The sequence below is a fragment of the Spodoptera frugiperda genome, chromosome 19 (assembly GCF_023101765.2).
Source record: "Spodoptera frugiperda isolate SF20-4 chromosome 19, AGI-APGP_CSIRO_Sfru_2.0, whole genome shotgun sequence".
Taxonomy (NCBI): domain Eukaryota; kingdom Metazoa; phylum Arthropoda; class Insecta; order Lepidoptera; family Noctuidae; genus Spodoptera; species Spodoptera frugiperda.
The window spans coordinates 6088815-6115582 of record NC_064230.1 but is presented as its reverse complement, the minus strand read 5'-3'; the positions used below and the strand labels follow the sequence as shown (position 1 = coordinate 6115582).

At 39.5% G+C, this 26768-nt stretch overlaps 2 protein-coding genes across 3 annotated transcripts; one reads left to right on the top strand and one right to left on the bottom strand.

The window, feature by feature from the left end:
* The first annotated feature begins 337 nt into the window (after positions 1–337).
* On the top strand, positions 338–2687 carry LOC118281034 (MIP18 family protein galla-2-like). The gene is made up of 2 exons (XM_035601464.2): positions 338–680; positions 1488–2687. The coding sequence occupies exons 1-2, from the start codon at positions 404–406 to the stop codon at positions 1676–1678; spliced, it is 468 nt and encodes a 155-aa protein (XP_035457357.2). The 5' UTR covers positions 338–403; the 3' UTR covers positions 1679–2687.
* Positions 2340–26054, bottom strand: LOC126911808 (gelsolin, cytoplasmic-like). Of its 2 annotated transcripts, none has more exons than XM_050700704.1 (20): positions 25996–26054; positions 24748–24817; positions 24225–24299; positions 23554–23746; positions 22864–22979; positions 20328–20505; positions 18847–18938; positions 18331–18444; positions 17532–17663; positions 13780–13885; positions 13148–13268; positions 12026–12161; positions 11366–11504; positions 8555–8649; positions 7841–7963; positions 6850–6970; positions 6013–6158; positions 5025–5135; positions 4019–4144; positions 2340–2819 (listed from the first exon to the last, which is right to left on the bottom strand). In XM_050700704.1, exons 2-20 carry the CDS (start codon positions 24811–24813, stop codon positions 2763–2765), a joined length of 2247 nt encoding a protein of 748 aa, XP_050556661.1. In that variant the 5' UTR covers positions 24814–24817; positions 25996–26054; the 3' UTR covers positions 2340–2762. The 2 variants fall into 2 exon arrangements, with proteins under 2 accessions (XP_050556661.1, XP_050556660.1); XM_050700703.1 differs by having other exon boundaries at positions 24748–24869; positions 25996–26037.
* Between the last annotated feature and the right edge of the window lie 714 nt (positions 26055–26768).

Genomic DNA, 26768 nt, shown 5'->3' with positions numbered 1-26768 from the left:
TTATAGAATAGTGCTGTAGAGTAAAAGAGTAAGCGTTATCTTTATGCTACATTATCAGAGAAGCTACGTCCCTTGATTTGAAACGAAATGGATGTCAGTTGAGAAAACGTTCAGAAAACGTTGTTTGTTTTCAAAGCTATTATTTTTCCTTTTTGCTTCTTCCCTTACTATTGCTAACAAAATCAACACTGTACCGTGTTTTATTATTTCCGACACTTTTATAAACATATACGAGAGTAACGATAGAATAAGAAAACTATGACTTGACTGACTTCAACCAGCTGTAGTAATATCATTTCTGAACGACCAACTCGCTATCATAACAATACGTTTTGACATTGCCAAAATACATTACTTTTCTCTGTTGTTTTTCTCATCACGAGACACTTTTAAACTAAACAAAATGACGAAACTAGCAGACAATGTAAACCCAAACGTATACGACAAGGGTTCAGAGCGGGAAAAGAGTTCAGAAGACTATAATGAAGACATAGAAGATCTGTTTGATGAACGGGAAATTTTTGATCTAATTCGGAATATCAATGATCCCGAGCACCCGCTTACGTTGGAAGAGCTGAGGGTTGTGGAGGAAAGTAATATAAAGGTGGATAATAAGGATAATACGGTCGTTGTTAGCTTTACGCCGACAATACCACATTGCAGCATGGCTACTTTGATAGGTGAGAATTTGTTTTGTCTGTGGTCTTTGAGGTTGCTTACAGATAATATGGAGTGTCTTCTCTCTCTTCTCTTTTACCAGTGGAGCCGGCCGGAGCCTGGTAACCTGCTAGGTAGACCGCAGCTCCGAAAATATATTAGATTTAGATTTCAGCTATGATCGTCCCACTGCATGGCAAAGGCCTCCCTACCCTTCTTCCACTCCTCTCTGTTTAAAGCTTTTTGTGGCCAATCCTTGTCGTAAATGTCGAGTTCGACCCAACATCTCCTTTTAGGCCTTCTGTGGATGTTGAACGAGTTCCACTCAGTAGTTAGTTTTGCCCACCGTTCGTCCCATATGCAGCAGACGTGACCAGCCCAGTTCCATTTTAATCTTGCGGCTTTCTGACCAATGTCGATGATTTTAGCCGGGGAGCACAGCGTGGGGTTTCTTATTCTCTCCGATATAGTCAAACTCTTAAGATACTGCGCTCCATGGCCCGCTGGCAAACCTTGAGTTTGGACTTCTGATGTTGTTTCAATTCCAAGTTTGAGCGCCATAGGTTAAGATGGGCAGAATACACATGTCCATTAGTTTCTTTTTAAGTGCTAATGGAATATTACCTTTCATTAGCTCCATGGACCAATACCTCTTCCTGGCGTTCTTCTACAGAAAACATACCTATATATCTCCTGTGTTTTGGGAGTCCATTGATGATGATGACTGCTTACCATCAAGTTATCCATCAGCTTGTTTGCCCTCTTTTCCATAAAAAAAACCCAAACCATATACTTATGCATTTTTTAACTGTAACCATTTAATTTTACAGGTCTATCAATTCGAGTCCGTCTCCTTCGAGCATTGCCCAGCCGTTTTAAAGTGACCGTAGAAGTCTCCGAGGGCTCCCACGTATCTGAGCATGCGGTCAACAAACAGTTAGCGGACAAGGAGAGGATAGCTGCTGCGTTAGAGAATAAGAATCTAGTGCAAATAATTAATCAGTGTATTGCAACGGTCTAGTTTATTATAACTCTTGTGAGACATACTAATTAATTACTACGTTATCGGCTTACTCACGTAACTGTTTGACGAGTAACTCGACTAGTTAAAAGCCATGCCTTAGCAGTAGCAGTAGTTCTAGTAGCAGCATGACAATCGCCGCGTCGCGGAATACTGCTCATGAATATGAGCCTCTAGCATGGCTTGAATCTAGTCGAGTTCCTCGTCAAATAGTTACGTGAGTTAGCCGATAACATAATAATTACTTGATCTAGCTTGTCATTGTTTTTTTTTAATGTTGCCCCACACTAGGCAATATAAAAAAAAAGTACGTGTCAAATATTTTATCATTACTATATACGATTTTTTATTTTCACCCCGTAATCATCCCTATTAGTGATAAATGCTCATATCTTCTGTATATGAGAAGAGATTTCGCCCGGTAGTGGATCTGTTTACAATCTTATCTATTACTAGTGACCCGCCCCAGCTTCGCATGGGTGCAATGGTAATATATTAATGCATGTATTATACATATAAACCTTCCTCTTGAATCACTCTATCTATTAAAAATAACCGCAACAAAATCCGTTGCGTAGTTTTAAAGATTTAAGCATACACAGGGACATAGGGACAGAGAAAGCGAGTTTGTTTTATATTATGTAGGAAATAAAACTCAATATGTTTATAAAAAATGTATAATAATGTATATTTTATTTTAATAAAACAATATGTAATAAAAATAAAAACATTTTTGATTATACTTATATCCTTACAATTACATAGAAAACATAGTTGTTTATGTTTTTAAACTGACATGGTCACTAACACTGGTATTAGAACTCGAAACGGGATATTTACCATGTTTTTCTATTTCTATGAGTTTCCGATATTTAGGCACAGTGTTAGCAAAAAACGAACGAGAAAGAGGGTAGACCGATTTGTCTGCTCTTAAACATCCACCTGCATTTACTCCAGTTCATCCGTGATCATGGCGCTTGCAACAGTGCCGAAATATCGGAAACTCATAGACATAAATAAACATGGTAAATATCCCGTCTCAAGTTCTAATACTATAGTTGTTTAAGCCCTACTTTTTTGTTTTTTACTTAGAATTTGCTGCTTTCGTTTCATTCTTGATGTCTTCGTAAGATGTTTGGTTCTGTGAAAGAGATAATATAATTATTAATTATTTATTTAATGTCAATCTATTGTCTCTAACCGCCATACTCAGAGTTATTTAAATGGTCACTTAACCCCGTCGTTAGCAATTGTTTTCGATACAAAATCGTTGCTAAGAAATAGTTTAAGTAATAATTAAATGTCTCTGAGTAAGGCAGTAAATGTTGAATTTAATAATACATGTTATTTTATGCATACAAAAAAAATATTTTTATACACACTGATTACAATTAGACCGAAAATATAAAAAAGGCAAGATACGATGCGCGGGCGGACGGTGCGCAGAACAAGTTTTGACCACTGGACTCGGCGCATGCGGTCGAACCGTTGCACTACGACGTCACTGTTGCCCTCACTTCTCGTGAACGCGGTTGAGCGAGGACGATGATTCAACAACCGACAACGGTAGTGTATGTGAAACTATTTATATTATACTAGAAAATGGCGGCCGGCGAACTCCGTTTCGCCACCAATGATTTTCCCTGTTTCCTGCTTTTCTCTTCTTTTTTTTCACCTCACAGAGCCCGAGACCTTTCCAACGAATGCAAAACCGTGGCAATCGGCTCGTGGGTTCGACATTAATCGATTGGTGTGTTAGCTTCAAGATCGAATGACATCGGTCGACGTAGATTGATTATATTCCGGCCGGACACTATCGATCGACATCGACCAGTCCATTCCACCATCGACAGATAGTATCTATCTAACCTATCGATCTATTGGTGTAGTAGAAACTATCGATCGACATCAACCAATCCATTCCGCCATCGTTCGATCGCATCCATCACAAGAGACTATGACCTCTGAGTTTGTTTCGGCATTTCTTCTCAGAGTAGTCGGATAGGAAATACCGACCTCATCTAGTTATTTAAGAGATTGACGTGTAAAAGAGTTACATTGTAACCTATTTGCAAAAATTAATATCATTTATCATCGACGATCGCTCGATTGGTGTGGTAACACCCTTAAATCACACACCGCCACACTCTTTTTTTTTTTTTTTTGAGGCGGGAAATTAGCCAATGACCTTGGGCGAGGCGAGTGGGAGTGTCAGACTCTTACTGACTAAAAACCACCCCGTTCCTTCTATTGTTTTTCGAGTCGAAGCCCCGGTAAACCCGCTAGGTAGTCCGCAGCTCCGGATCACCGCTACCCTATTAATATCCAATGTTTACTTACATCCCACATAGCAGTGTCCCACTCGGGGAAGAGTTTCCGGAAAGCTCCCGGTTCCTCTCCCTGCTTGACGAAGACCACCAAAGCGTTGTCCACCGTACGGTCCAAGCCATCATCTTCTATGTACTCCTGGAGAAGAATAGAAGAGAAGATTAGCAATAGAAGTCTTATTATTTTAGGGAACAGAGAGTAAAGTTCTTTAAGTAGGTACACACTTTGTAACGAGCACCGACTGACAGACAGACAGACTGACGGACAATTGAATTTGACATTTCAAAAGTGCCTAATTTAGGATTAATTGAAATACATGCTTTAACTTTATTTGTCAGTAAAGCAGTATCCTCCGACCAGGCGGTGATCGTGTCTGGCAGCTTTCTGCCCAACTGTTGTTCGTTGGGATTGTCTATCCATGTTTATTCGCATGTACGGTATAGTTAAAAACGTATTTAACTTTTTTTGCAGCTAATGATTTCTGACGATTTGGTAAATGAATTGGCGCCCAACTGGGTCCACTAAGACATTTGAACTAGGCCCGGTTGGGCGCCAGTGTAGAATCTATATATTAATACGTGATGCAAAAACTTAGGACCGCTTTTTACGAAAATTGCGCAGACGTAGGAGAATAAAATTTGGCACACTTATAGTTTATGTGTAGGAGAAGTGCAGAACGCTAATATTTTTAAAAAATAATGCTTATAAAGTACATTAAATCAATAAATAAAACATTACACACACATGCATAGTATCTGATCGTATTTGACAAAACGTCAAAATCGACAGACATTGTGATGATATTCTCACGTCTCATATGAATAGAGTTTTCCTGTTCATGATGCGCCGGAATATATTAATTTGAATTTTACAAAAGTAATAGCAATTCGTTAAATAAAAATTATCCTTGAACGTATGTTAAGTGGTATTGTAAATTAAATCGTATATGGTCGAATTTCGACCACTAGGCGACCACTAGTTTTCATACATCTGCTTAATACTTGGTTGTATAAGTTACCTTGATAATATCGTTCCTGGCCATTTTGACTCGCTCCGGAATTTTCTTTCCTTGCCACAAGTAGAGCTCCTCACCGGTGTCCAGGATGTACACTCCATCATCAGACAGATCCTGGGACATAAATGTTGGAGTAGTTGAGAAATTAAGGTCTAGTATTACTAATCTAATATTAGTAAAAGAACTAGTTAATTAAAAGAGTGGGCTCGCCATGTTTCGGCACTGCTGGGCCGGCTCCACCGGAGTGATACCACGGCCTCACAGAAAACCGACGTGAAACAACTCTTGCGTTGTGTGAGTGAGATTACCGGAGGCCCAATTACCCTCCTTCTTAACCTTCTCAATCCCCGATTCGGTAAGAACCCTTAAATTCCTAACCCCTAAAAGGCCGGCAACGCACTCGTAACACCTCTGGTGTTTCAAGTGTCCATGGGCGGCGGCTATTGCTTACCATCAGGTGATTCGTCTGCTCGTTTACTCCCATTAAAATAAACTGCAATAACGTGTGGTGGTCGTAAAGAAGCCACGTTAGAGACTCGAGTTTCTCGTCAAACAGTTACGTGAGTAAGCTGATAGCATAATCATTAATTTAAGTTCTCATATAGAGGAGGCTCATACTCCAATAGGATGATGACTGGGTCAAAAATAAATTATTACAACTTTACAATACAATAAAATATTCAAAAATAATCACACTCCCATTCATAAATTTGATGAACAAGGTACGTAATTTTCGATTTTTTCTAAATTTCTAGAAATAAGTCTGCTATTTAACGTAAAAATCTGACGACATCATAATAGAGTATTTCATACAAAGTTCATAGAAAATATAGTTTTTGACGTTTCGAAAAAAGTATTGAATTTGACTAGTAGGAAACATGCCTATTGTGAACTAGAACCATTCTTTCAGCGGTAATTGGTGATCTCCATTACGGAACCAGTGCAAAGGAAATGAGCTAGTAAAATTAATTATAATAAAGCTCCTTTTTACCTGTTGCGTGAACTCCGTGTCGAGATCTTCGAAGGTAATCTTCTTGGTGATGCTGACGTTCACAGCTGTGAGGGTGCGAGGGGCTGTCACTCTGCGGTTCACCGCGTTCCTCCAGCCAGAACCACTCTTCTCTTCGGGCTCGCCACCTGTAAAACATATTGTAATGAGACCCACCGTTTTTGTTTTCAACAGACGGCGTCTATACATATAGGGTGACTGGTAATTAGTGAACGATATTTAAACACGTGATTGTACTCATGATTACAAACAACTTTCCCAAACAAACTTTTTTTGTATACTCATTAGTTTTATTTTTATCACAATAACATGATCAGCTGTTAGCAGCGAGGCGCCCGCGTTATCGGAAGACTAGTAACTAGGTAGGTATTTTGGAACTTTACGCGCGCGTGCTAATGAAATTTTGTTGTTTTGTTATTGTGGTTGGATGATGGTTCTTAACTATCGTAAGACATACTAAATTAACTAAAACGCGGCAACTTATTATTACTTTACTAGCCTACTGCTAGTAGTAGATGTCGCCACGTCTTCGCACGCTACTGATGAAGAGTCCCTCTGTGACTCGAAACTAGAAGAGCTTTTCTCCATTAATGTATGCGAATAAACCGCGACTTTTAGCAAATTCAGTAGGTTTTTTTTTTGAGGGTGGAATATCATCCAATGACTTCTCCCGCCTTGGGCGAGGCGAGAGGGAGTGTCAGACTCTTACTAACTAAAAACCACCCCGTTCCTACTCCTGCTTTTCGAGCCGGAGCCACGGTAAACCCGCTAGGTAGTCCGCAGCTCCGGATCATGTATAGAGTGAATTCATTTACTTACCCAAAGCGTCCCAGAACTCTGCCGGCTCGCTGCCTTGCTCCACAGTGCTGATCTCCTTCTCTTCTCCTACCAGCATCTTGACGAAGGTCTTCACCGCCGCCTTCTCTTTCTCATTCGATTCCTGGAGACAAATGGAATTGATAAGTGTACATAATACCTATATGTGGGCACTATGTGTGAAACAAACGCTATTTTATCTTCTTCTACAAATTGGTTTTATTATAACTTTCGTGAGACATACTAAATTAATTATTATATGTTATCGGCTTACTCACGTAACTGTTTGACGAGGAATTCGACTAGTTTCAAGCCATGCTAGAGGCTCACACGACGCAGCGATTGCAGCGCGACAATCGCCGCGGCTCCGTCGTATGTCGCGGAATGCTTCTCATGAGTGAGTCTCTAGCATGACTTGAAACTAGTCGAGTTCCTCGTCAAAACGTTACGTGAGTAAGTCGATAACATTATAATTAATTGTATTGATTTTCGTTTGTAGACGAAAAAGTATATTGACTTTGGCTTTATATTCCGTACTCTGAATGCTATTTTACCAGCTACGATTAGGGTTGTATAGTTTGTCCAGGATATGGCAATAGGCTCACCCCTATTACATGGGACTTTAACACAAAATGGTGAAAAGTGGGTGTACATTGTATAGCGGCATTACGTGCCGTAATGTGCACTTTTGGGGATAAAAGGCGTGAAGTTGTGTGTTGAAATGTATTGACATATTGATTCAAGATTAAACGCTATGAAGGGTGTGAATGCGATCGAGCTCACTTCGAAAGTTCCAATTGACAGTTATTGAATAGAATGGCAGTTTTTAGTGCGTATTATGTATATTTTAATATGCACTTTTTAACATTTAGGTAATGGTTACTTAAACTATTCCTTAGTAACGATTTTATACCGAAAAGAATTCCTAAGAACAAGGGTTAAGTAACCATTCAATTACTCTCAGTACGGCGGTTATTAAAATAAAAATTCTTACGTTTCCAATCCACACATAGACAATGTCAGCTAACTCTAGCACGTAGACATCATCATCTTCCAAGTTATCAGCCGTCTCTCCGACCTGAACGGCTCGCATGTCGCTCAAATCTGTGCCTTCCACCTGAGGACATAGGGAGTATATTAGTTTACCAGCAGAACCGGCAAACATCGTAGCACTTTAAAAAAAATGTCACCTTTTTAACCTTCCCTGAACTTCTACAAATAATTCAAGACGTAAAACAATCCTTGCGTTGTGTTCCTTTGTGTGAGTGAGGTTACCGGAGGCAGTACTCCTCTTCCCAATCTTCCCAATTCCCCAACAACCATTAAATTCCTAAACCCCAAAAGTCCGGCAACGCACTTGTAAGGCCTCTAGTGTTTCGGGTGTCCATGGGCGACAACTTACCATCAGGTGATCGTATGCTCGTTTATCGGCTTATTCCATAAAAAAACTGGTTAAAAGAGCTGATCTTATAAATGTAACTAGCTACTTCCGCGCGGTTTCACCCGCTCTGCTTAACTTCTATTGGTCATAGCGTGATGTTTTATAGCCTATAGCCTTCCTCGATAAATGTACTATCCAACACAAAAATATTTATTCAATTCGGACCAGTAGTTCCAGAGATTAGTGCATTCAAACAAACAAACAATCAAATAAACAAACTCTTCAGCTTTATAATATTAGCATAGCATAGTATAGATTAGTTTTTACCCTAAACAGACGTGTACTGTTTTCATCATAGTTTCCTTCAGCGTTGGTGGGCTTGTAGTCAGTGTCCTTGCCTCCAAATACGATGGCCAGGTTTCCTGTAAAGAGTAATCTTTACTAAGTATTGCGTGGGAGAGCCATGCTTCGAATGGGCCGGCTCGACCGGAGTGATACCACGGCCTCACAGAAAACCAGCGTGATGCCAGTGTTGTGTGTGGATGAGAAACACCCCTTAAATTACTAACCTAACCCCCAAAAGGCAACGCAATTGTAACGCCTCTAGTGTTGCGGGTGTCTATGGGCGGCTCCCGTCTGTTTTTTAGCGACCCTATCACATAGAGCCTTAATTTTTTGAACGCTTCCAAATAGGGTAGATTCAGACTAATTTTTATTTTAATGTCCGTCTTGTAGATTATTTTAAAACATTAAACACGTATTTTTTATTTCCTTACGGAAACAAATACTTTCGAAGATATATATTGATTTGAAATATCGCGTGAAGTCACTTCTAGGTATGTTTTATACGTAGAAATGACGTATTTGCTTCCACTCCTAAACTTTGATTCGATTTATCTAAGTATTGTTATCTTATACGACAAAATAAAATGATTTTTCTCTTTCTTTCATTACCTAACTGACGGACTAAATAGATTCTTAATTTTCATACCCCGTCATCATCCCTATTAGGATTACGGTTAAGACTGAGTCTTAAGTGGATTTATTAGAATGTTTACGACTGATTTTAGCCTTCCACAACACGATAACAAGAGTCTAAATATATTAAACTATCAATAACAAAAAATAACCAGCAATATCACAGCTAAACACCCTTTAAATAAAAACCAAATTTGCCTAAATAACGTTGTCTCCACGCTCGATAGATGGCGTTGTACAATTCCGTACATTTCCTGAATCGCGCTATGGTTTCGTTCCACGTGTTCGGTTAGGGTGCGCGATCGGCTTGGCATTTCAATATAATATACATAAAATAATCAGGTTCAGGTTGATCAGGTTGGTCCGGCAGTAGTATTTCATATCAACATAGATTTTTTGTAGAAACTCGTTGTCGTGAGACTATCGAGTTTTATAAAACTTTAAAATAATTTTATAAGTCTTTAAAAGGACATGGTTACTGACTATTAACTGTTTTACAAGTGCCGAAATATAGGAAACTCAAAGAAATAGATAAACATGGTAAATATCCCGTCTCAAGTTAAAAAAAAATCCCGCAAAATTTTTTCCTTAAACAGGATCAAATGGGCATTTTTGACACAATGTTTATAATTGTGATTTAAACATTTGTACCAATTTTCAGCTAGGTGTGAATTTGTCGTGGGTCAAATGTCTAATTTGACCGGACTAATTTTAATTTTTGAATAATTTTGTTTTAGACAGCGCAGTCCCGGTTGGGCGCCAGTTTGTGTTGGTGTGTTTTGGCGCCCAAATGGGACAACGTCGCTTTGTATTTTAATGTTTAATTCAAATTATTTTGACTGCCTCGTTGTTTGAGTGGTCGCAAGCGCGACTGCCGGACAAGGGGGCTCGGGTTCGATTGATTGTAAGTATCACTGGGCTTTTTTTGGGTTTTTGAAAATTTCTCAGTGGTAGCACGGAGTCTGGAAATGTGCCCGGTATATGGCTCACCACCTATTACATGGGACTTACAACATAAATTGTGAAATGTAATACATTAGCATTATGTGCCATAATGTGCACTTCTGCCTACCCCTACGGGGATTAAAGTCGTGAAGTTATAATAGAAAAATAATGGAAAATTTTGTTTTATAGAGTGCAGTCCCTGTCGGGCGCCAGTTTGAGTTGGTGTGAGTTGGCGCCCAAATGGGACCGCGTTCCTTTGTTTATTTTATGTTCCATATCACTGTACACAGTATGCTTTGATCGTTATTCTGTGAAGCTGTGATGTCACTCAAGTTTGGAGTCGGTAAATTATAGTACTAAACGGATGACTTAAATATTGAAAGAGTGGTTATGTATTAGTCTAATTTAATTCTTTATTGTATAAATTGTGTATGAATATTATATTTCGTATCATCATGCCGTTTATCTCCGAAGGGGTAGGCAGAGGTGCAGATAACGGCATTTAATTGCCAATCTACAATGTACACCCACTTTTCACCATTTGTGTTATAAGTCCCATGTAATAGGCGGTGAGTCTATTGCCATATACTGGACACAGAAGAGCTGTAATGCCTGATACGCTCATTTTTCGTATATTGTCAGCCAAGATGATAACAAATATGTGATTAAAATTAAGTCATAAGAGGTCTCCCCATATATTATTATGGTATGTATTCATTTAAAAAATGCCATCCACAGGTTGTCTAGAAGAAATCGCCGTGTGTGATAAGACCGCCTAATGTACTCAAATTTCAAATAAAATGTAAACTTTTTCATGTATGTGTGCAATAAAGTATAAAATAAATAAATAAATATACAAAAAAATGATAAAAGAATAGAGGAATGATGAAACAATTAAATTATCTAACATAGTGTTACGCTCAGATTGCCAGAGACCACACTCCCAGAGTATGTGATGGGCGGATTGCTCATGTTGCAACTCCGCTGTCGAACATTGGCACCATGGTGAATCAACGAGTTTAAATGAGAACAATTTGCTTTTAAAGTTGCCATGGCCAGTAAGAAATTGGGCAACACAGTGATCCACCTCCAACCATGTCCTCTCCAGTCGCTCATGCACGGATGGAAAGAACTGATAGAGGTGGCGGCCCTTGGTAGAAGATTCCCATCTGCACTGCCATTTAATTGCCACCACATGATGATGGAGAGACCTACCTTTGAAGATAATGAGGAAATGTCTCGGCTCCTTTCCTTGAGGCACCTTCACGACTGCAGCATCGTCTCCGAGCTCGTCTTCCAGCTGAGCCACCAGCTCAGCACCCGCCTGCTTGTCGTCAGCTGACGCTTTGGAACCCTGGAAAGAGAGAAGGGAGGAAAAATTCATATATGAGTTTTCTCCATACTGTATATCAGTACAGGCAACGTCATGCCTTTTATCCCCGAAGAAGTAGGCAGAGGTACACCTCTGTCTGACTGTATGGCTGCCTCGTTGGTCGAGTGGTCGCAAGTGCGACTGCCGAACAAGGGGTCTCGGGTTCGATTCCCGGGTCGGGCAAAGTATTACTGGGCTTTTTTCGGTTTTTCGAATATTTCTCAGTGGTAGCACGTAGTCTGGAATTGTGCCCAGTATATGGCAATACGCTCACCCCCTATTACATGGGACTTAGAACATAAATTGTGAAAAGTGGGTGTACATTGTATAGCGGCATTACATGCCATAATGTGCACCTCTGCCTACCCCTTCGGGGATAAAAAGGCGTGACGTTGCTGTTGCTTAGTGGAAGAAAGGTAGGGAGACCTTTGCCCTGCAGTGGGACGATCATGGCTGAAATATAAATCTACTTGATCATTACGTTTTATTAAAAAAATACTCACAATCCAGTAATACACAATGTAGTTATCCTCTCCATCTTCCTCGGTATACGTATACTTGACCACATAGACCTCGCTCTGGTACAGCATGCCGCAGCCCGAGGTGAAGTCCTCGGTCACATCAGCGCCGTCACCAACCCTGGGGATTAAGGAACAGATTGTGGTGATGACAGAAGTCGCACATAGACATAGAAGTGTGGGAGAGCCATGCTTCGGCACGAATGGGCTGGTTCGAACGGAGTGATACCACGGAGGAGCAGAAAACCGATGTGAAACAACGCTTGCGTTGTGTTACCGGAGGCCCAATTCCCCCCTTCCCAATCTCTGATTCCCAAACAACATCCTTTAAATTCCTAACTTCCAAAAGGTCGGCAACGCACTTGTAACACCTCTGGTGTTTCAAGTGTCCATGGGCGGCGGCGATTGCTTACCGTCAGGTAATACGTCTGCTCGATTACCGGATTGTTTCATAAAAAAAGATAACTCAATATATTTTTTTATGGAATAAGCCAGTAAACGAGCATATAGATCTCCTGATGGTAAGCAATCGCCGCCGCCCAAGGACGCTCGAAACACCAGAGGCGTTACAAGTGCTTTGCGGGCCTTTTGGGGGTTAGGATTTTACGGGTTATTGGGGCATGGGGGATTGAGAAGGGGGTAATTGGACCTCCGGTAGCCTCACTCACACAACGCAAGCATTGTTTCGCGTCGGTGTACTGTGAGAGTGTGGCATCACTCCGGTCGAACCGGCCCTGCTGTACTAAAGCACGGCGAGCACACACTTAAAGTCTAGTTAAGTTTTACGTTTTAGAGTATACTATTGCATGATCCTGACTGAACGCATTTTTAAAAACTAAACGAATGTAGTGCATCAATCTATACTAATATTATAAAGCTGAAGAGTTTGTTTGTTTGATTGTTTGTTTGTTTGTTTGTTTGAACGCGCTTATCTCCGGAACTACTGGTCCGAATTGAATAATTTTATTTTTGTGTTGGATAGTACATTTATCAGGGAAGGCTATAAGATATAAAACATCACGCTATGACCAATAGGAGCCGAGCAGAGTGAATGAAACCGCGCGGAAGTAGTTAGTATAAAATAATACACAAAAAAAGATTACTTACCTGGTGACAGTAAGAGATCCCTCTCCGTTATCAGGCATGTACTCCCTCGCAGCCGCACTCTTACCGATGTACTGAGCCACCTTCTGGTTCTGCTCAGCATCATCAGAGTCGTATCCAGCATCTAAGGAGAAGTCAGGGATTCTTAGAACTTTACATTTGATGTGTCGACGTTTGGCCGCTATCTCGCTTGATGGTAAGTGATGATGCGGCCTACGATGGAGCACATCTGCCCATGAGCAACCTATTCACTCGGGCTTTGAAGACACCCAGGTTATACCCATCAGGAAACACAGACTCCGACAAGGAGTTCCACTCCCTAGCAGTTCGCACAAGGAAACTTAAAACAAAGCGCTTCGTAAGAGTGGGCACGAATGGGCCGGCTCGACCGGAGTGATACCACGGCCTCACAGAAAACCGACGTGAAACAACGCTTGCGTTGTGTGAGTGAGGTTACCAAAGGCCCAATTACCCCCTCCCCAATCTTCCCAATCCTTATATCCCTAAATTCCTAGCCCTCAAAAGAACAGCAACGCACTTGTAACGTCTCTGTTGTTTCAGGTATCCATGGGCGGCGGCGATTGCTTACCATCAGGTGATCCGTCTGCTCGTTTACCATAAAAAAAGATATTTACCATCGGAGACGGCTCCCATACTCCTGGTGATGACAGTGTTCCAGCTGACGAAGTATTGCTTGAAGGTCGAGCACTCGGAGCCTTCAGCCACCTTCGTCACGTTCACCTGGAAATACAATATACAATCTAGATCAATCAGTTTCAAAAAGAGTCTAATCAAGGTAAGCGTTCACAGGCCCGCATCGGACGGATCGCATTAAACGGATATTTTTATTAGTCTGCGTCCACTATATCGACAGCGATCGGATTGCCGACGCGAGTATCAGCAATTGGATTGCCGATACCACTTTCACTTGGATTTTTGCCATCGGCATTTCGTATGACGTACGGTACGTATCGCATGTAGACATTGCCGATGATGCGGTCCGTACGCTGCGTATCAGAGGACGCAGTTGTATGAGTTTCTATACAAGATAAACTAAAATCCGTTGCGTGCGTTGCGTACGGTGCGTACGGTGCGGGCATGTGGGCTTACGTTCTGACGCCGCCGCTGACGGCCGTCCATGGACGGAGCTGATTTCTTTTTTTGCCATCTTAATTCCATAAAAAATGGAATAATAAGAGACTGCATCGTTGGCCGAGTAGTCGCAAGTGCCATTACGGTATACTGTCGGGCAAAGTATTATCGGGATTTCCAAGAAAATCTCGGTTTTTCAAAAAAAAAATTATACATTACGGCACATAATGTCACTGTACAATGTACAAATTGCAACGATAACTAGTATACACCAACACATCGACACAACTATCGCTACACAATATCCCTGTGTGGGTATTCCGTAGTAATGTGCATAAAAACGTTTCTTAATTACGCACACATTGGTATATACTATAAATTATTGTGTCGGTATATGTAAGAATTTCGTAAAAGATTTTATGAATAAAAACAAGGGTAGAGATAAAAATAATACTTAACAAACATTTAATAAATCGAACAACGAACGATCGAGCTACACAAATTATACCCATACAAATATATCTAAAGGAATCTTCTCGTCGTATATTTATGTTATTGAATCCATTACAATATTTCGAAACACTTATTAATTGCACGTTTGGCGTAATGGTTAACGCTTTGAGTCTTCAGGCAAAGTGTCGCAGGATCGAACCCAGCAACAACGAGTTCTTTTTGTAGTGTTTACCAAATATTTTTAAACAACATCTAATTCTAAATTTCTAATCATTCGATACTTGAGTATTAAATTTGTAATGTTTGTGGCGACCACGGAACTCTCGGGTCATTTTATTTAGCCCGTTTATAAAGTAACTACCGTCAATTCTTTAAATATTTTCCAAATCACCCAACTTACAAAATAAAATTATATTCTTAGTTGTCAATTTATGAGCATTTCATTTTCATAGTTTATTGCTACATAATTCGTGTGTAAAGCTCAACATGTCTCAACACTTCACAAATTTGAAAAAGGCAGAAGTAATTATTTTGCACGAACAAAAAATTTGTTTTAGATAGATCTTTTCTTTAGTGAAATAGAAAGGCGCTTAACGATATCGGTGAGTAAATAAGATAATTATTATGTTGATATTCTGGGTAATTGATTGAATTAATTATTTTCACTTATTTATTTAAGTTCTCTATATTTTTAAATATAATAAAATAATGTTATTATTTTATGTTTTATAAATATAATAAAATAATAACATAAAAAAATTAATGAATATTAATATTTGAATAATGAATACTTTTTTATTATTATTGATGAATTTATTATTAAGAATAAATAATTATTTAATTATTGTTTAATAAATTTAAAACTTAATCTATTTTAATTTATATTAATAGGATACTAATAATAATATTTTCTTAAATATCCTTATAATGGATAATTTTTAATTAATCCTGTTGTAACTTAAAGGATTTTAGTAGCATTTTATTACTGTGTAAACCTATATATATATGTTGATTATAAAATATTGTATAATTATTGTGTTTACAACTAAAGCTACTTGTAGTTATATTTTATTCCTATTGATAAATAACTTTATAGAGTTTCGTGGTATTTTAAATAATATATTTTTGTTTAATAGTGTAAGTCCATGCAGTTATGGGTGCGCAGATATGCGGAGACTGGTGATATTGAAAATTGCCAAGCTGGGCCGAAGCCGAAGGCAAATTCGTCAGCTCGGCACTACGACATCGTAGCCAGGCATAAGGTTGATCCCTTTTTCAACGCGCACTACAGCAACGGCACTCGATGTCTTCACGCAAACAATAAGGAGGCACCTGTATTCTGGTTTAAGGTGCAGGAAGCCACCCAAAAAGATATTACTGCCCACAATGCACCAGGAACAGCGATAAAATTTTGCCAGAAGTTTTATAAATTTTAATAGGGCTAATAATGTGGTTATATTTACCGATGTAAAGAATTAATTTCATGCTAGCAGCATAAAGTTGAAATTTATTTGTATTGAATTTTTTTTTGGGTTAACGCTGACTTATATCGATTTCTGAATCAGTTACTGAGCCATCAGCCAAATTATATATAGTCCAAATTAACTACAATGTTTATATTTTTAACATAATATTATAATGCAGTCTAGAAAATACGGTGAAGTGATGTTATTGTTATGCGGTTAGAAATTGTCATAATTTCTTTCTATTCAACATGTTGATTCACTTCACTTCTCATTTTAATAACTTATGTAACTGCTGTTCAACTAATTTGAAACATTATATTTACGCTCATCCTTAACCAACTTAGAATATGATTCGAAATGATGTTAAAAACTTATTTGTCACGTCACATTTTTTGCTAACATATTGCCCACTCAATATTGAATCTTATAGCAACCGCCTTAAAACACAAAATGGAGAATTCTAATAACAATAATTTGCTAATTTCAAGAAATAACAATATTTACTGTGAAGCGGAAATTTGGAAAAAAATGTTTTAATTAAATTTTTATAATAATTTTATTTTTTAATACTTTTTTTTTAAATTTTAATATTTAAAAAAAATATATATAATGTTTCTTATTGTTTAATAATAAGTAATATACAATATTAAAATTTAATTTATTATTGTTTAATTAATAATAAAAATTAATATTTAATAATATTTTTTTTGTAATAATCATTAATTAATAAAAAATTGTTTATGAAAACAATTAATAACATTTTTTATTTGATTTATATCCAATATTTATACTTTATTTCTATATAAATAAATTATATGTAATAAAATAGATATCGTTTTATTTACCGACTTAAATGCTTCTTTTATAGTCTGATTTTATTATACAGAAAACAAAAATAAACTTAACAAAGACAAACAACGAAATAAAATACATCTAAAAAATACGTTTTGCTGGTTTCGAACCCACATCGGCGTAGATGGAGACGATTAGAGTAAGCTCGTTAAACCACTCGTCTACGAGCACTACGTCTAGTTCAGTGAAAATGTTGAACCATATCATCAATTGTAAATATTTTTAACCTTACCCATCTATTAAATTATAAAAATACATATACCGACACAAAATTTATAATATATACCAATGTGTGCGTAATGGTCAAACGTTTTTATGCACATTACTACGGAATACCCACACAGGGATATTGTGTAGCGATAGTTGTGCCGATGTGTTGGTGTATACTAGTTATCGTTGCAATTTGTACACCCACTTTTCACCGTTTGTATTATAAGTCCCATGTAATAGGGGGTGAGCCTATTGCCATATACTAGATACTAGATAAAAGAAAGAAAGAAAGAAAGAAGAAAGACAATACTCACCCAAGACGGATAGTTCTTAGCCTCGAAGTACTGGTTCGCGATATCGTGGTATGCCTTCCTGATATCGGCGCTAACTTCAGAGCCGATCCAGATGTACACTCCTGAGCAAGGAGTGTCCAGGATGAAGACTTCCTGTAAATAGAGTAACAGCATTAGAAATAGGATCGGCTGAATTGTTTAATTTTGGAGGAAGTCTCTTATGTACTTATGCCGCGCAGCAAATTCAGGTTTGATTATGAAATAGAATCAAGGCACAGGTTCGTGTCGTCAGCCGTCGCACCGTGTCCATGACACATCGTCTCAGCAACCATGTGAACACCACGGGGTCAAGTATACCCCCTTCAGCGACCTAACCAAACTATTGATTCAAGGCATAATATCCTTGAATATGCAGAAATACATAATATCAAGAATCTGCGTGCTTTTCCACATGTGCTATGCTACGTTGCTGTGGATGCGTTTGGCTTCCAAGAATCATATTCATTGGCTCACATGGCTAGGCACTAGTGGAAACGGACTTAGCTAAGCTGTGTTTTTTATATGGAGAGATGCGTGCTATCCGGGCTTCCCTACTATCGATACATCGCATACTCGAGCTGCGCATCTTCCTTCCTACAGCTACATAGCTTAGTATCAGTGAAAACGGTCACATAGTTTCACAGCTTATTACATCTTCGTAACATAGCTACATAGCACATCTCTGGTAGAAAAGCACCCTTAAGCTCAATGGCTCAATCGGGAGGCCTATGTTAATGAACAGAAATAGTGTTATAATGATGATTACGATTAAAATACTTACATCAGAAGTCAAATGGCTCTGCTTGTATGGTTTATTCAGGGCCACCACATCGAAACCATCGCCCAGCATCACTCGGTACAGATAGACAGCAGAAATATCATCACGGTAGTAAGTCTGGAAGAGAAAGGGCAGTATAATACAAACGCTACCATCAGTTGACTGGACATCTACACTACACGAGTCACTGTTTACATGTTACCATTAGCTCATGACGATACCTAAGTACGTATCGCCTGGACAGTCCACGCTACCATCAGTTGACTGGACAATCTCTACACTACACGAGTCACTGTTTACATGTTACCATTAGCTCATGACGATACCTAAGTACGTATCGCCTGGACAGTCCACGCTACCATCAGTTGACCGGACAATCTCTACACTACACGAGTCACTGTTTACATGTTACCATTAGCTTATGACGATACCTAAGTACGTATCGCCTGGACTGTCCACGTTACCATCAGTTGACTGGCCAATCTCTACACTACACGAGTCACTGTATAAAATACTTACTGTGCCAGAATCATCGCTTGCGATTTCATCTTTGGATCCTGATCCAAGGGCTTGGAAGAATTGGTCATAGTCTTCATCGGATGAGAATTCATCTGTAAAAAGAATGAATACATTATAATCTGAACAGTTTTTTATGTCTACTCATACGTGTATTGGATCAACGGTTTCATTGGTGATAAGTGCATGTTTCTTTTTTTTATGGTATAAACCGGTAAACGAGCAGACGGATCACCTGATGGTAAGCTATCGGACTGTAATATGATGTGAATCTCTGATTTCTGCGAGTTTTAAGTTAAAGAAAAAAAACACATATTTGGGGGAGATTGAACAGATTGAGTAGGTTTCGTGAGACATACTAAATTAATTATTATGTTATCGGCTTACTCACGTAACTGATCGATGAGGAACTCGATTAGTTGCTCAGAGGCTCATATTCATGAGCAGCATTCCGCGACACACGACGCGGCAATCGCCGCGCTCATGCCTCTAGCATGGCTTGACACAAGTCGAGTTCCTCGTCAAACAAATACGTGAGTAAGCCGATAACATAATAATTAATTTAGATTGAGTAGGATTAGCCGTGTGGAAACGCTAGACTAAAATACAGTAGCCCCTACTCTTCTTGAAACTATATGTATAACAGAGACCGTGCAGCAGCGCTCTCTGATAAACCTGAACCTTTTACACTGCGATCTCCAACCCGCCTGCCTGCGGAGATTATGGCAACCCCTCTTATGTAGAGGTGGCCCATAGTCCAGCAGTGTAACTATTATTTCGACTGCACGGTTGGCGCGGTGACAGGGCAACAGGGTGCCGTACCACGTTTAGTGGGTTTGATTCTCGCACAGAGCAAATCTTTGTGTGATCCACATATTGTTGTTTCGGGTCTGGGTGTCATGTGTATGTGAACTTGTATGTTTGTAAACGCACCCACGACACAGGAGAAAATTCTAGTGTGCGGCAATAAAATATAAAAACGATTGATAATGGTTGACGAATGCAACCGAAAATAAAACATAAGATACGGGCAGGAAGACCAATTTTTCTCTATCAGCCGGTAGGTACTTCTTTTTTATACAAATCTTATCATTTTTGATATATGTACATCATATCTATGCACCAGTGTATAATAAATCCGCAAAAATATAAATATAAAGATAGTATTTTCCTGTCCCTGATATTGGAACTGATAAAACAATAATGTAGATGACTCATTTTTATTGTAATCTCGGTCTTGTAGATACCACGGCCTCACAGAACACCGACGTGAAACAACGCTTGCGTTATGTGAGAGAGGTTCCCTTCCCAATCCCCGATTCCCCAACAACCCTTAAATTCCTAACCCCGAAAAGGTCGGCAACGCACTTGTAACGCCTCTGGTGTTTCAAGTGTCCACGAGCAGCGGCGATTGCTTACCATCAGGTGATCCGTCTGCTCGTTTACCGGCTTATACCATACATAAAAAATAGTTATTTCTTTACCAATAATTTCAATGGTAGCTCTTCCATTATGATTGTCATCTCTGAGCTGGTTGGCCACGCTGATGATCTTCCTTCTTTGAGTAGCCTTCGCACCTTCGGGCATCAGGACGAAGATGTCATGGTCCACCTCCAGAATGAAGCAGTGGTCTTTGGTCAGGGATGAGGATTCGGCTGGTACCTGGTGAGGAGAAAAGTGGTGCAATTAGAAGAATACATTTTGTTGAATGAAGTCACCTCTCTTGGTCACGTTTCTTTTTTTTTTTTTTGAGGGGGGAAAGTCATCCTGTGACTTCTCCCGCCCTGGGCGAGGCGAAAGGGAGTGTCAGAATCTTACTGACTAAAAACCACCCCGTTCCCAGGCGAGATAGCGGCTAAACGTCGAACCATTTGCAAAATAGTTAAGCCAAAAAGTGCAATATTCTCTTTGAGCTAATTTGAACACTCTTTACAAATACGGCATTGTAACAGCCGCGCCGCATGTCCGTAACATTCCTAGACAATCTACAACATTACAGCTCTTCTGTGGTCAAGGTACATGGAGCTGTTCATACAGAATATAATACTTGATTAATTTAATTATTTATTTTGTTTTGACAATTTTTTTCTGTTTTAGTTGAAATATTTTTTAGTTGTAATATGCTTCTGTGGACGAGTATTACTCGTTTCATTTAAATTATATGAGTGATCTCCATACTTTATAAATATCTATATTGTAAGTTAAATAAAAGGATGTAGAAAAAAACATACGATGCGGCACAAATGTAATCATTAGCACATATTATGATTATGATAACAAATGATAGTTTATCAGAAATAATATGTTGCAATTCTTGCATTATTAGCTACTATCAATACCTATCTATCTTTTTATTTAATGCAGTCATTTCGTTTACTAAATAAATGAAATCATTTAACAAAATATTTTTTAATCTTTATGATAATAAAAAAGGTAATCGTAACATCACGCCTTTTATCTCCGAAGGGGTAGGCAGAAGTGCACATTACGACACGTAATGCCGCTATACAATGTACACACACTTTTCACCATTTGTGTTATAAGTCCCATGTAATAGGGGGTGAGCCTATTGCCATATACTGGACACAATTTTAGACCCCGTGCGAGCGAATGAAATTTTTTCGAAAATCCGAAATAGCCCAGCAGTGGCCGGCTCGACCGGAGTGATACCACGGCCTCACCAAAACCGGCGTGAAACGTGCCAATTCCCCAATCTTCCCAATCCCCGATTCCCTAACAACCCTTAAATTCTTAACCCCCAAAAGGCCGGCAACGCCCTTGTAACGCCTCTGGTGTTTCAAGGGTCCATGGGCGGCGGCGTATTACCATAAGCTGACCCGTCTGCTCGTGTTCCATCAAAAAACTTAAATTACTTTTACGTTAAAAATAATCTTGTTTTCTTGGAAAATAATAATAAATTAAAATTCTGTCAGAAGTCATTAACTTTCTACGCGGACGAAGTCGGAGGCCACAGCTAGTATATGAATATTTATCAGTGATTATATTATAATTATATTGTATTATCTAATCGATATTTAGTCAATATGTTTAGCCTTGACTTTTTAATGTTTTGACTAAATAGACTTTGTTTTATGGTATAAGCCGGTAAACGAGCAGACGGATCACCTGATGGTAAGCAATCGCCGCCGTCCATGGACATTTGAAACATCAGAGGCGTTACAATTGCGTTGCCGGCCTTTTGGGAGTTAGGAATTTAAGGGTTGTTGGGGAATCGGGGATCCGGTAATCTAATGCACACAACGAAACACAACGCAAGCGTTGTTTCACGTCGATTTTCTGCTCGGCCGTGGTATCACTCCGGTCGAGCCGGCACTGCAGTGCCGAAAACCATTCTCCCACACTTAAACCACTTTCAAAAACACTAACAATACTTTGCTTTATTTTTTTTTAACGTTGATAAGTCTGCGTTTGGCCACCAACCCGCTTACTGCCAGGACGGCGAAGCGAAGATGTGGCCGAGGATGGAGCACACAGACTTAGAAAGTACCTATTCACTCTGACCTTGAAAAGACCCGGGTTGTATTTGTCAGGAAAGATAGAAGCCGGCAGATTGTTCCATTCCCTGGCTGCACGGATTAGGAACGTGGATTCGAACCGACGTTCGTACCCAAGGGAAGTCCACTCTACCCCTATCCGATAACTAAACCGTAGACCCTGTTACTCGACAGTAGCGCCACCACTAGCTCTTTCTCCTCTCACTTGAGTGTGGGAGAGCCCTGCTTTGGCACGAATGGGCCGGCTCCACCGGAGTGATACCACGGCCTCACAGAAAACCGACGTGAAACAACGCTTGCGTTGTGTGAGTGAGGTTACCGGAGGCCCAATTCCCCCTGTCCTAAACTTCCCAATCTTACCAATACCTGAACAACAACCCTTAAATTCCTAACTCCCAAAACGCCGGCAACGCACTTGTAACGCCTCTGATGTTTCAAGTGTCCATGGGCGGCGGCGATTGCTTACCATCAGGTGATACGTCTGCTCAATTAAAAATAAACTTACCTCCTCAATCCTCATGTTTTCACATCCTGAAAGCTTTAGGAGTCTCTTCTCAGCTCCCGCGTTGGTTTCCACTTCAGTGAAACCTGACTCGTTACCGCCTTCCATGTATCTAATGGCTGAAATATACAGATGTCATCATGAAATATATCCCGGAGCTGGACTGCCTAGCGGGTTACTGAGGCTCCGGCTCGAAAAGCAGGAGTAGGAACGGGGTGGTATTTAGTCAGTAAGAGTCTGACACTCCCTCTCGTCTCGCCCAAGGCGGGAGAAGTCATTGGGTGATTTTATCCCTCAAAAAAAAAAAGAATCAGTTGCGAATAATATGGAAGTGTTTGTAAACACACCCACGACACTGAAGGCAATAGTAATGTATAGACGCAACAATTCTACCAATAAACTTTACCAGGAGATGTCATAACTGGATTTCCATTTGACATAATGCGTGACACTTTACGGGGTCAGTAAGAGTCTGACACTCCCTTTAGCCTCGTCCAAGGGGGGAGAAGTCATTGGGTGATTGACTCAAAAAAATACATGAACTTGGGGGGTTGGAGATTGGGGGTTGGAGATTGAAGATTGGAAATTGGAGATTGCAAATTCTAGATTCGAGATGGGGACGATTACGTCTCCGATGATGGAGTTTGTTACGGCACGTAAAGCAATACAACTTAATAATAAAATAAACCATACCAGGTTTAAAATACCCGAGGAACCTGCTGGACTCGTGGCCCTGCACCTCCCGATGATGCACTGCCTTGCCGCCCAACATATCATCCAGGGTGACTGTCCAGATGGCAGCTGATCCCTTCTTGTCCTGGGTAGTTTTGCTGCCGAGCCAGAAATGGGCATCATAGCTCAATGTGGCGTTGGATTGGCCTGATGTCTGAGGACAGAAATTGTAATTGAGTGCTTGTTAACACATTAAACGCCATGGGGGGCAAAAGTGACCGGCACTAGCGGAGTATTTGCCTTCAACAGATTTATATTGGCAGTCAAAGTCATAAAAATTTAAGGGTTTAAAGGTTTTTTTTTTCTATTTTTTGTACTCACGCCTTTTATTCCCCAAGGGGTAAGCAGAGGTGCGCATTATGGCACGTAATGCCACTGTACAATGTACACACACTTTTTACAATTCATGTTATAAGTCCCATGAAATAGGGAGAGAACCTATTGCCAAATACTGGGTACATTTCCAGACTCCGTGCTACTACTGAGAAAATTTCGAAAAACCGAAAAATACCCAGCAATACTTTGCCCGACCCGGGAATCGAACCCGAGACCCCTTGTTCGGCAGTCGCACTTGCGACCACTCGACCAACGAGGTAGTCGAGCTGTTGATGTGATGTGATATAAGTACATACCTTTAATACAATGTATGAATCTCCATTATAAAATTTTCCATAAGATTTTGATGGTATAGCGACAGGTTCAAATTGCTGAAACAAAAAAACCAAATTAGTTTTTTTTATGGTATAAGCCGGTAAACGATCAGACGGATCACCTGATGGTAAGCAATCGCCGCCGCCCATGGACACTAGAAAGCGTCAGGTGTAACAAATACGTTGCTGAACTTTTTAAAAAGATGCTCTTTAATTATTATGTTATCGGCTTACTCACGTAACTGTTTGACGAGGAACTCGACTGGTTTAGACAGTAGCAGCGACAGTCGCCGCGTCGTGTGTCGCGGAATGCTGCTCATGAATATGAGCCTCTAGCATGGCTTGAAACTAGTCGAGTTCCTCGTCAAATAGTTACGTGAGTAAGCCGATAACATAATAATTAATTTAGTATGTCTCACGAAAGTTATAGTAAAAAAAGGGCTCTTTCAAAAAAAGTTTTTGTAAAAATGCTATTTTCTTATTTTAAATTATATTGTATACTCACCTCAATGGTCCAGATTTCGATTCCCGGATTAGCACCGGCCTCAGCGAACGCCTCGTGTGTCGCCATTTCACTGATTTATGTTTAAAAATAAGACTCCAATTATTTTCAAATGTCACTTTTACCTGTAAAATAATGAAAGAATAATGAAATAATGGCTAATAGTTGGTTTATACTTGATTTACAATTCAACGTCACGCCTTTTATCCCCGAAGGGGTAGGCAGAGGTGCACATTACGGCACGTAATGCCGCTATACAATGTACACCCACTTTTTACCATTTGTATTATAAGTCCCATGTAATAGGGGGTGAGCCTATTGCCATATACTGGTCACAATTCCAGACTCCGTGCTACTACTGAGAAATTTTCGAAAAACCGAAAAAATCCCAGTAATACTTTGCCCGACCCGGGACTCCTTGCCCGGCAGTCGCACTTGCGAACACTCGACCAACGAGGCAGTCGGTTGGTTCATACTTATTATCTCATTTGACATAACAACATTAGTCATACGATTTAGATAAGAACAATCATTGTAATAAACGATTCACCACATATAATAAATAACTAGCGACCCGCCCCAGCTTCGCATGGGTGCAATGGTGATATATTATGCATGTATTATACACATAAACCTTCCTCTTGAATCACTCTATCTATTAAAAAAACCGCATCAAAATCCGTTGCGTAGTTTTAAAGATTTAAGCATACAGGCAAACAGACAAAAATAGCGACTTTGTTTTATACTATGTAGTGATTTTCAAATAATTAAGGAATTCAATGTTTATTTTATGTAATAATAGTTGTAATCAACTGCATAAGGCTGATGTTGCATGAATAACACGAAAACAAAAACTATTAAAATAACAAAAACAAAAACAAAATATTGTAGCGTTTTTCGTGAGCGTTCCGTTTACACCCTGTGTATAAACGCACACGATTATTTTAATGAAAATACTAGCTTCTGCCCGCGACTTAGTCCGCGACTTAGTACTAACATTTAGGGGGATGAAAAATAGATGTTTCCATTTCCCTCGGTGAATTTAATGCAGGAGACAGAATGACTTAAGCCTAAAGATTGTGTACAGTATATGGCAACAGGCTCACCCCCTATTACATGGGACTTATAACACAAATGGTGAAAAGTGGGTGTACATTATACATTGTATAGCGGCATTACGTACCGTAATGTGCACTTCTGCCTACCTCTTCGGGGATAAAAGGCGTGACGAAAATAGTTAAAAGTATTTACCAATAGCAATTTCGGAGTGTATCACTAACACGGTTCAGTTCTAAACTGATACAATTTCAGAAGTAGGTATTCGTTGTATATGTTGGTGGACAGATAAACGCGATAGTATACCGATATATATGCCAGATAAGATTAGCGGTAGCTTGTAGTTTCATCGATTATTTTTTGTATATATTTTTTTTTATTATACATGCGCAAAATTTGTGAGTTTATAAAGTCAAAAGTCAAAATTATTTATTTCTAACAGACCAGGAAGGCACTTTTGAACGTCAAAGCAAATATAATAATAAGTAGTAGTGTAGTCTGTCTGTCGGTCAGTCCTCTAGTTGCTCGTTCCAAAGTGTAGATTCCTATGGAGAAGAACGAGCAAGAAACTATAGGTTACTCTTTTTCAATCAATTCCCCCTTCCCAATCTTCCCCATCCCCATTCCCGAACAACCCTTTTTTTTAATTCCTAACTCCCAAAAAGCCGGTAACGCACTTGTAAAGCTTCTGGTGTTTCAAGTGTCCATGGGCGGCGGCGATTGCTTACCATCAGGTAATACGTCTGCTCGATTTCATAAAAAAAAACAGGTTCACAATACAATACTTGATTACATTGTTTCGATATGTCTTTCTGTATGAGCCGATGACCCGAAAACCGACATAAAAGGGTAGGTATAGGCGTAGGGGTGGGGTATCTGTATGGTGTGAGTGCGGGTGCGGGTGTGGATGTATGGAATCCAAATGCTACGCTCATGGACACCGGCAACACTAAAGGAGTTACAAATGC

Coding starts and splice junctions, on each gene's coding strand:
- LOC118281034 (XM_035601464.2), top strand. CDS start 404: ATGACGAAACTAGCAGACAATGTAAACCCAAACGTATACGACAAGGGT. Junction 681..1,487: donor CAGCATGGCTACTTTGATAG/GTGAGAATTTGT, acceptor TTAATTTTACAG/GTCTATCAATTCGAGTCCGT.
- LOC126911808 (XM_050700704.1), bottom strand. CDS start 24,813: ATGGCGACACACGAGGCGTTCGCTGAGGCCGGTGCTAATCCGGGAATC. Junction 13,269..13,779: donor TATGGGAGCCGTCTCCGATG/GTAAATATCTTT, acceptor ACTTCTCCTTAG/ATGCTGGATACGACTCTGAT. Junction 6,159..6,849: donor AGAGTTCTGGGACGCTTTGG/GTAAGTAAATGA, acceptor TATGTTTTACAG/GTGGCGAGCCCGAAGAGAAG.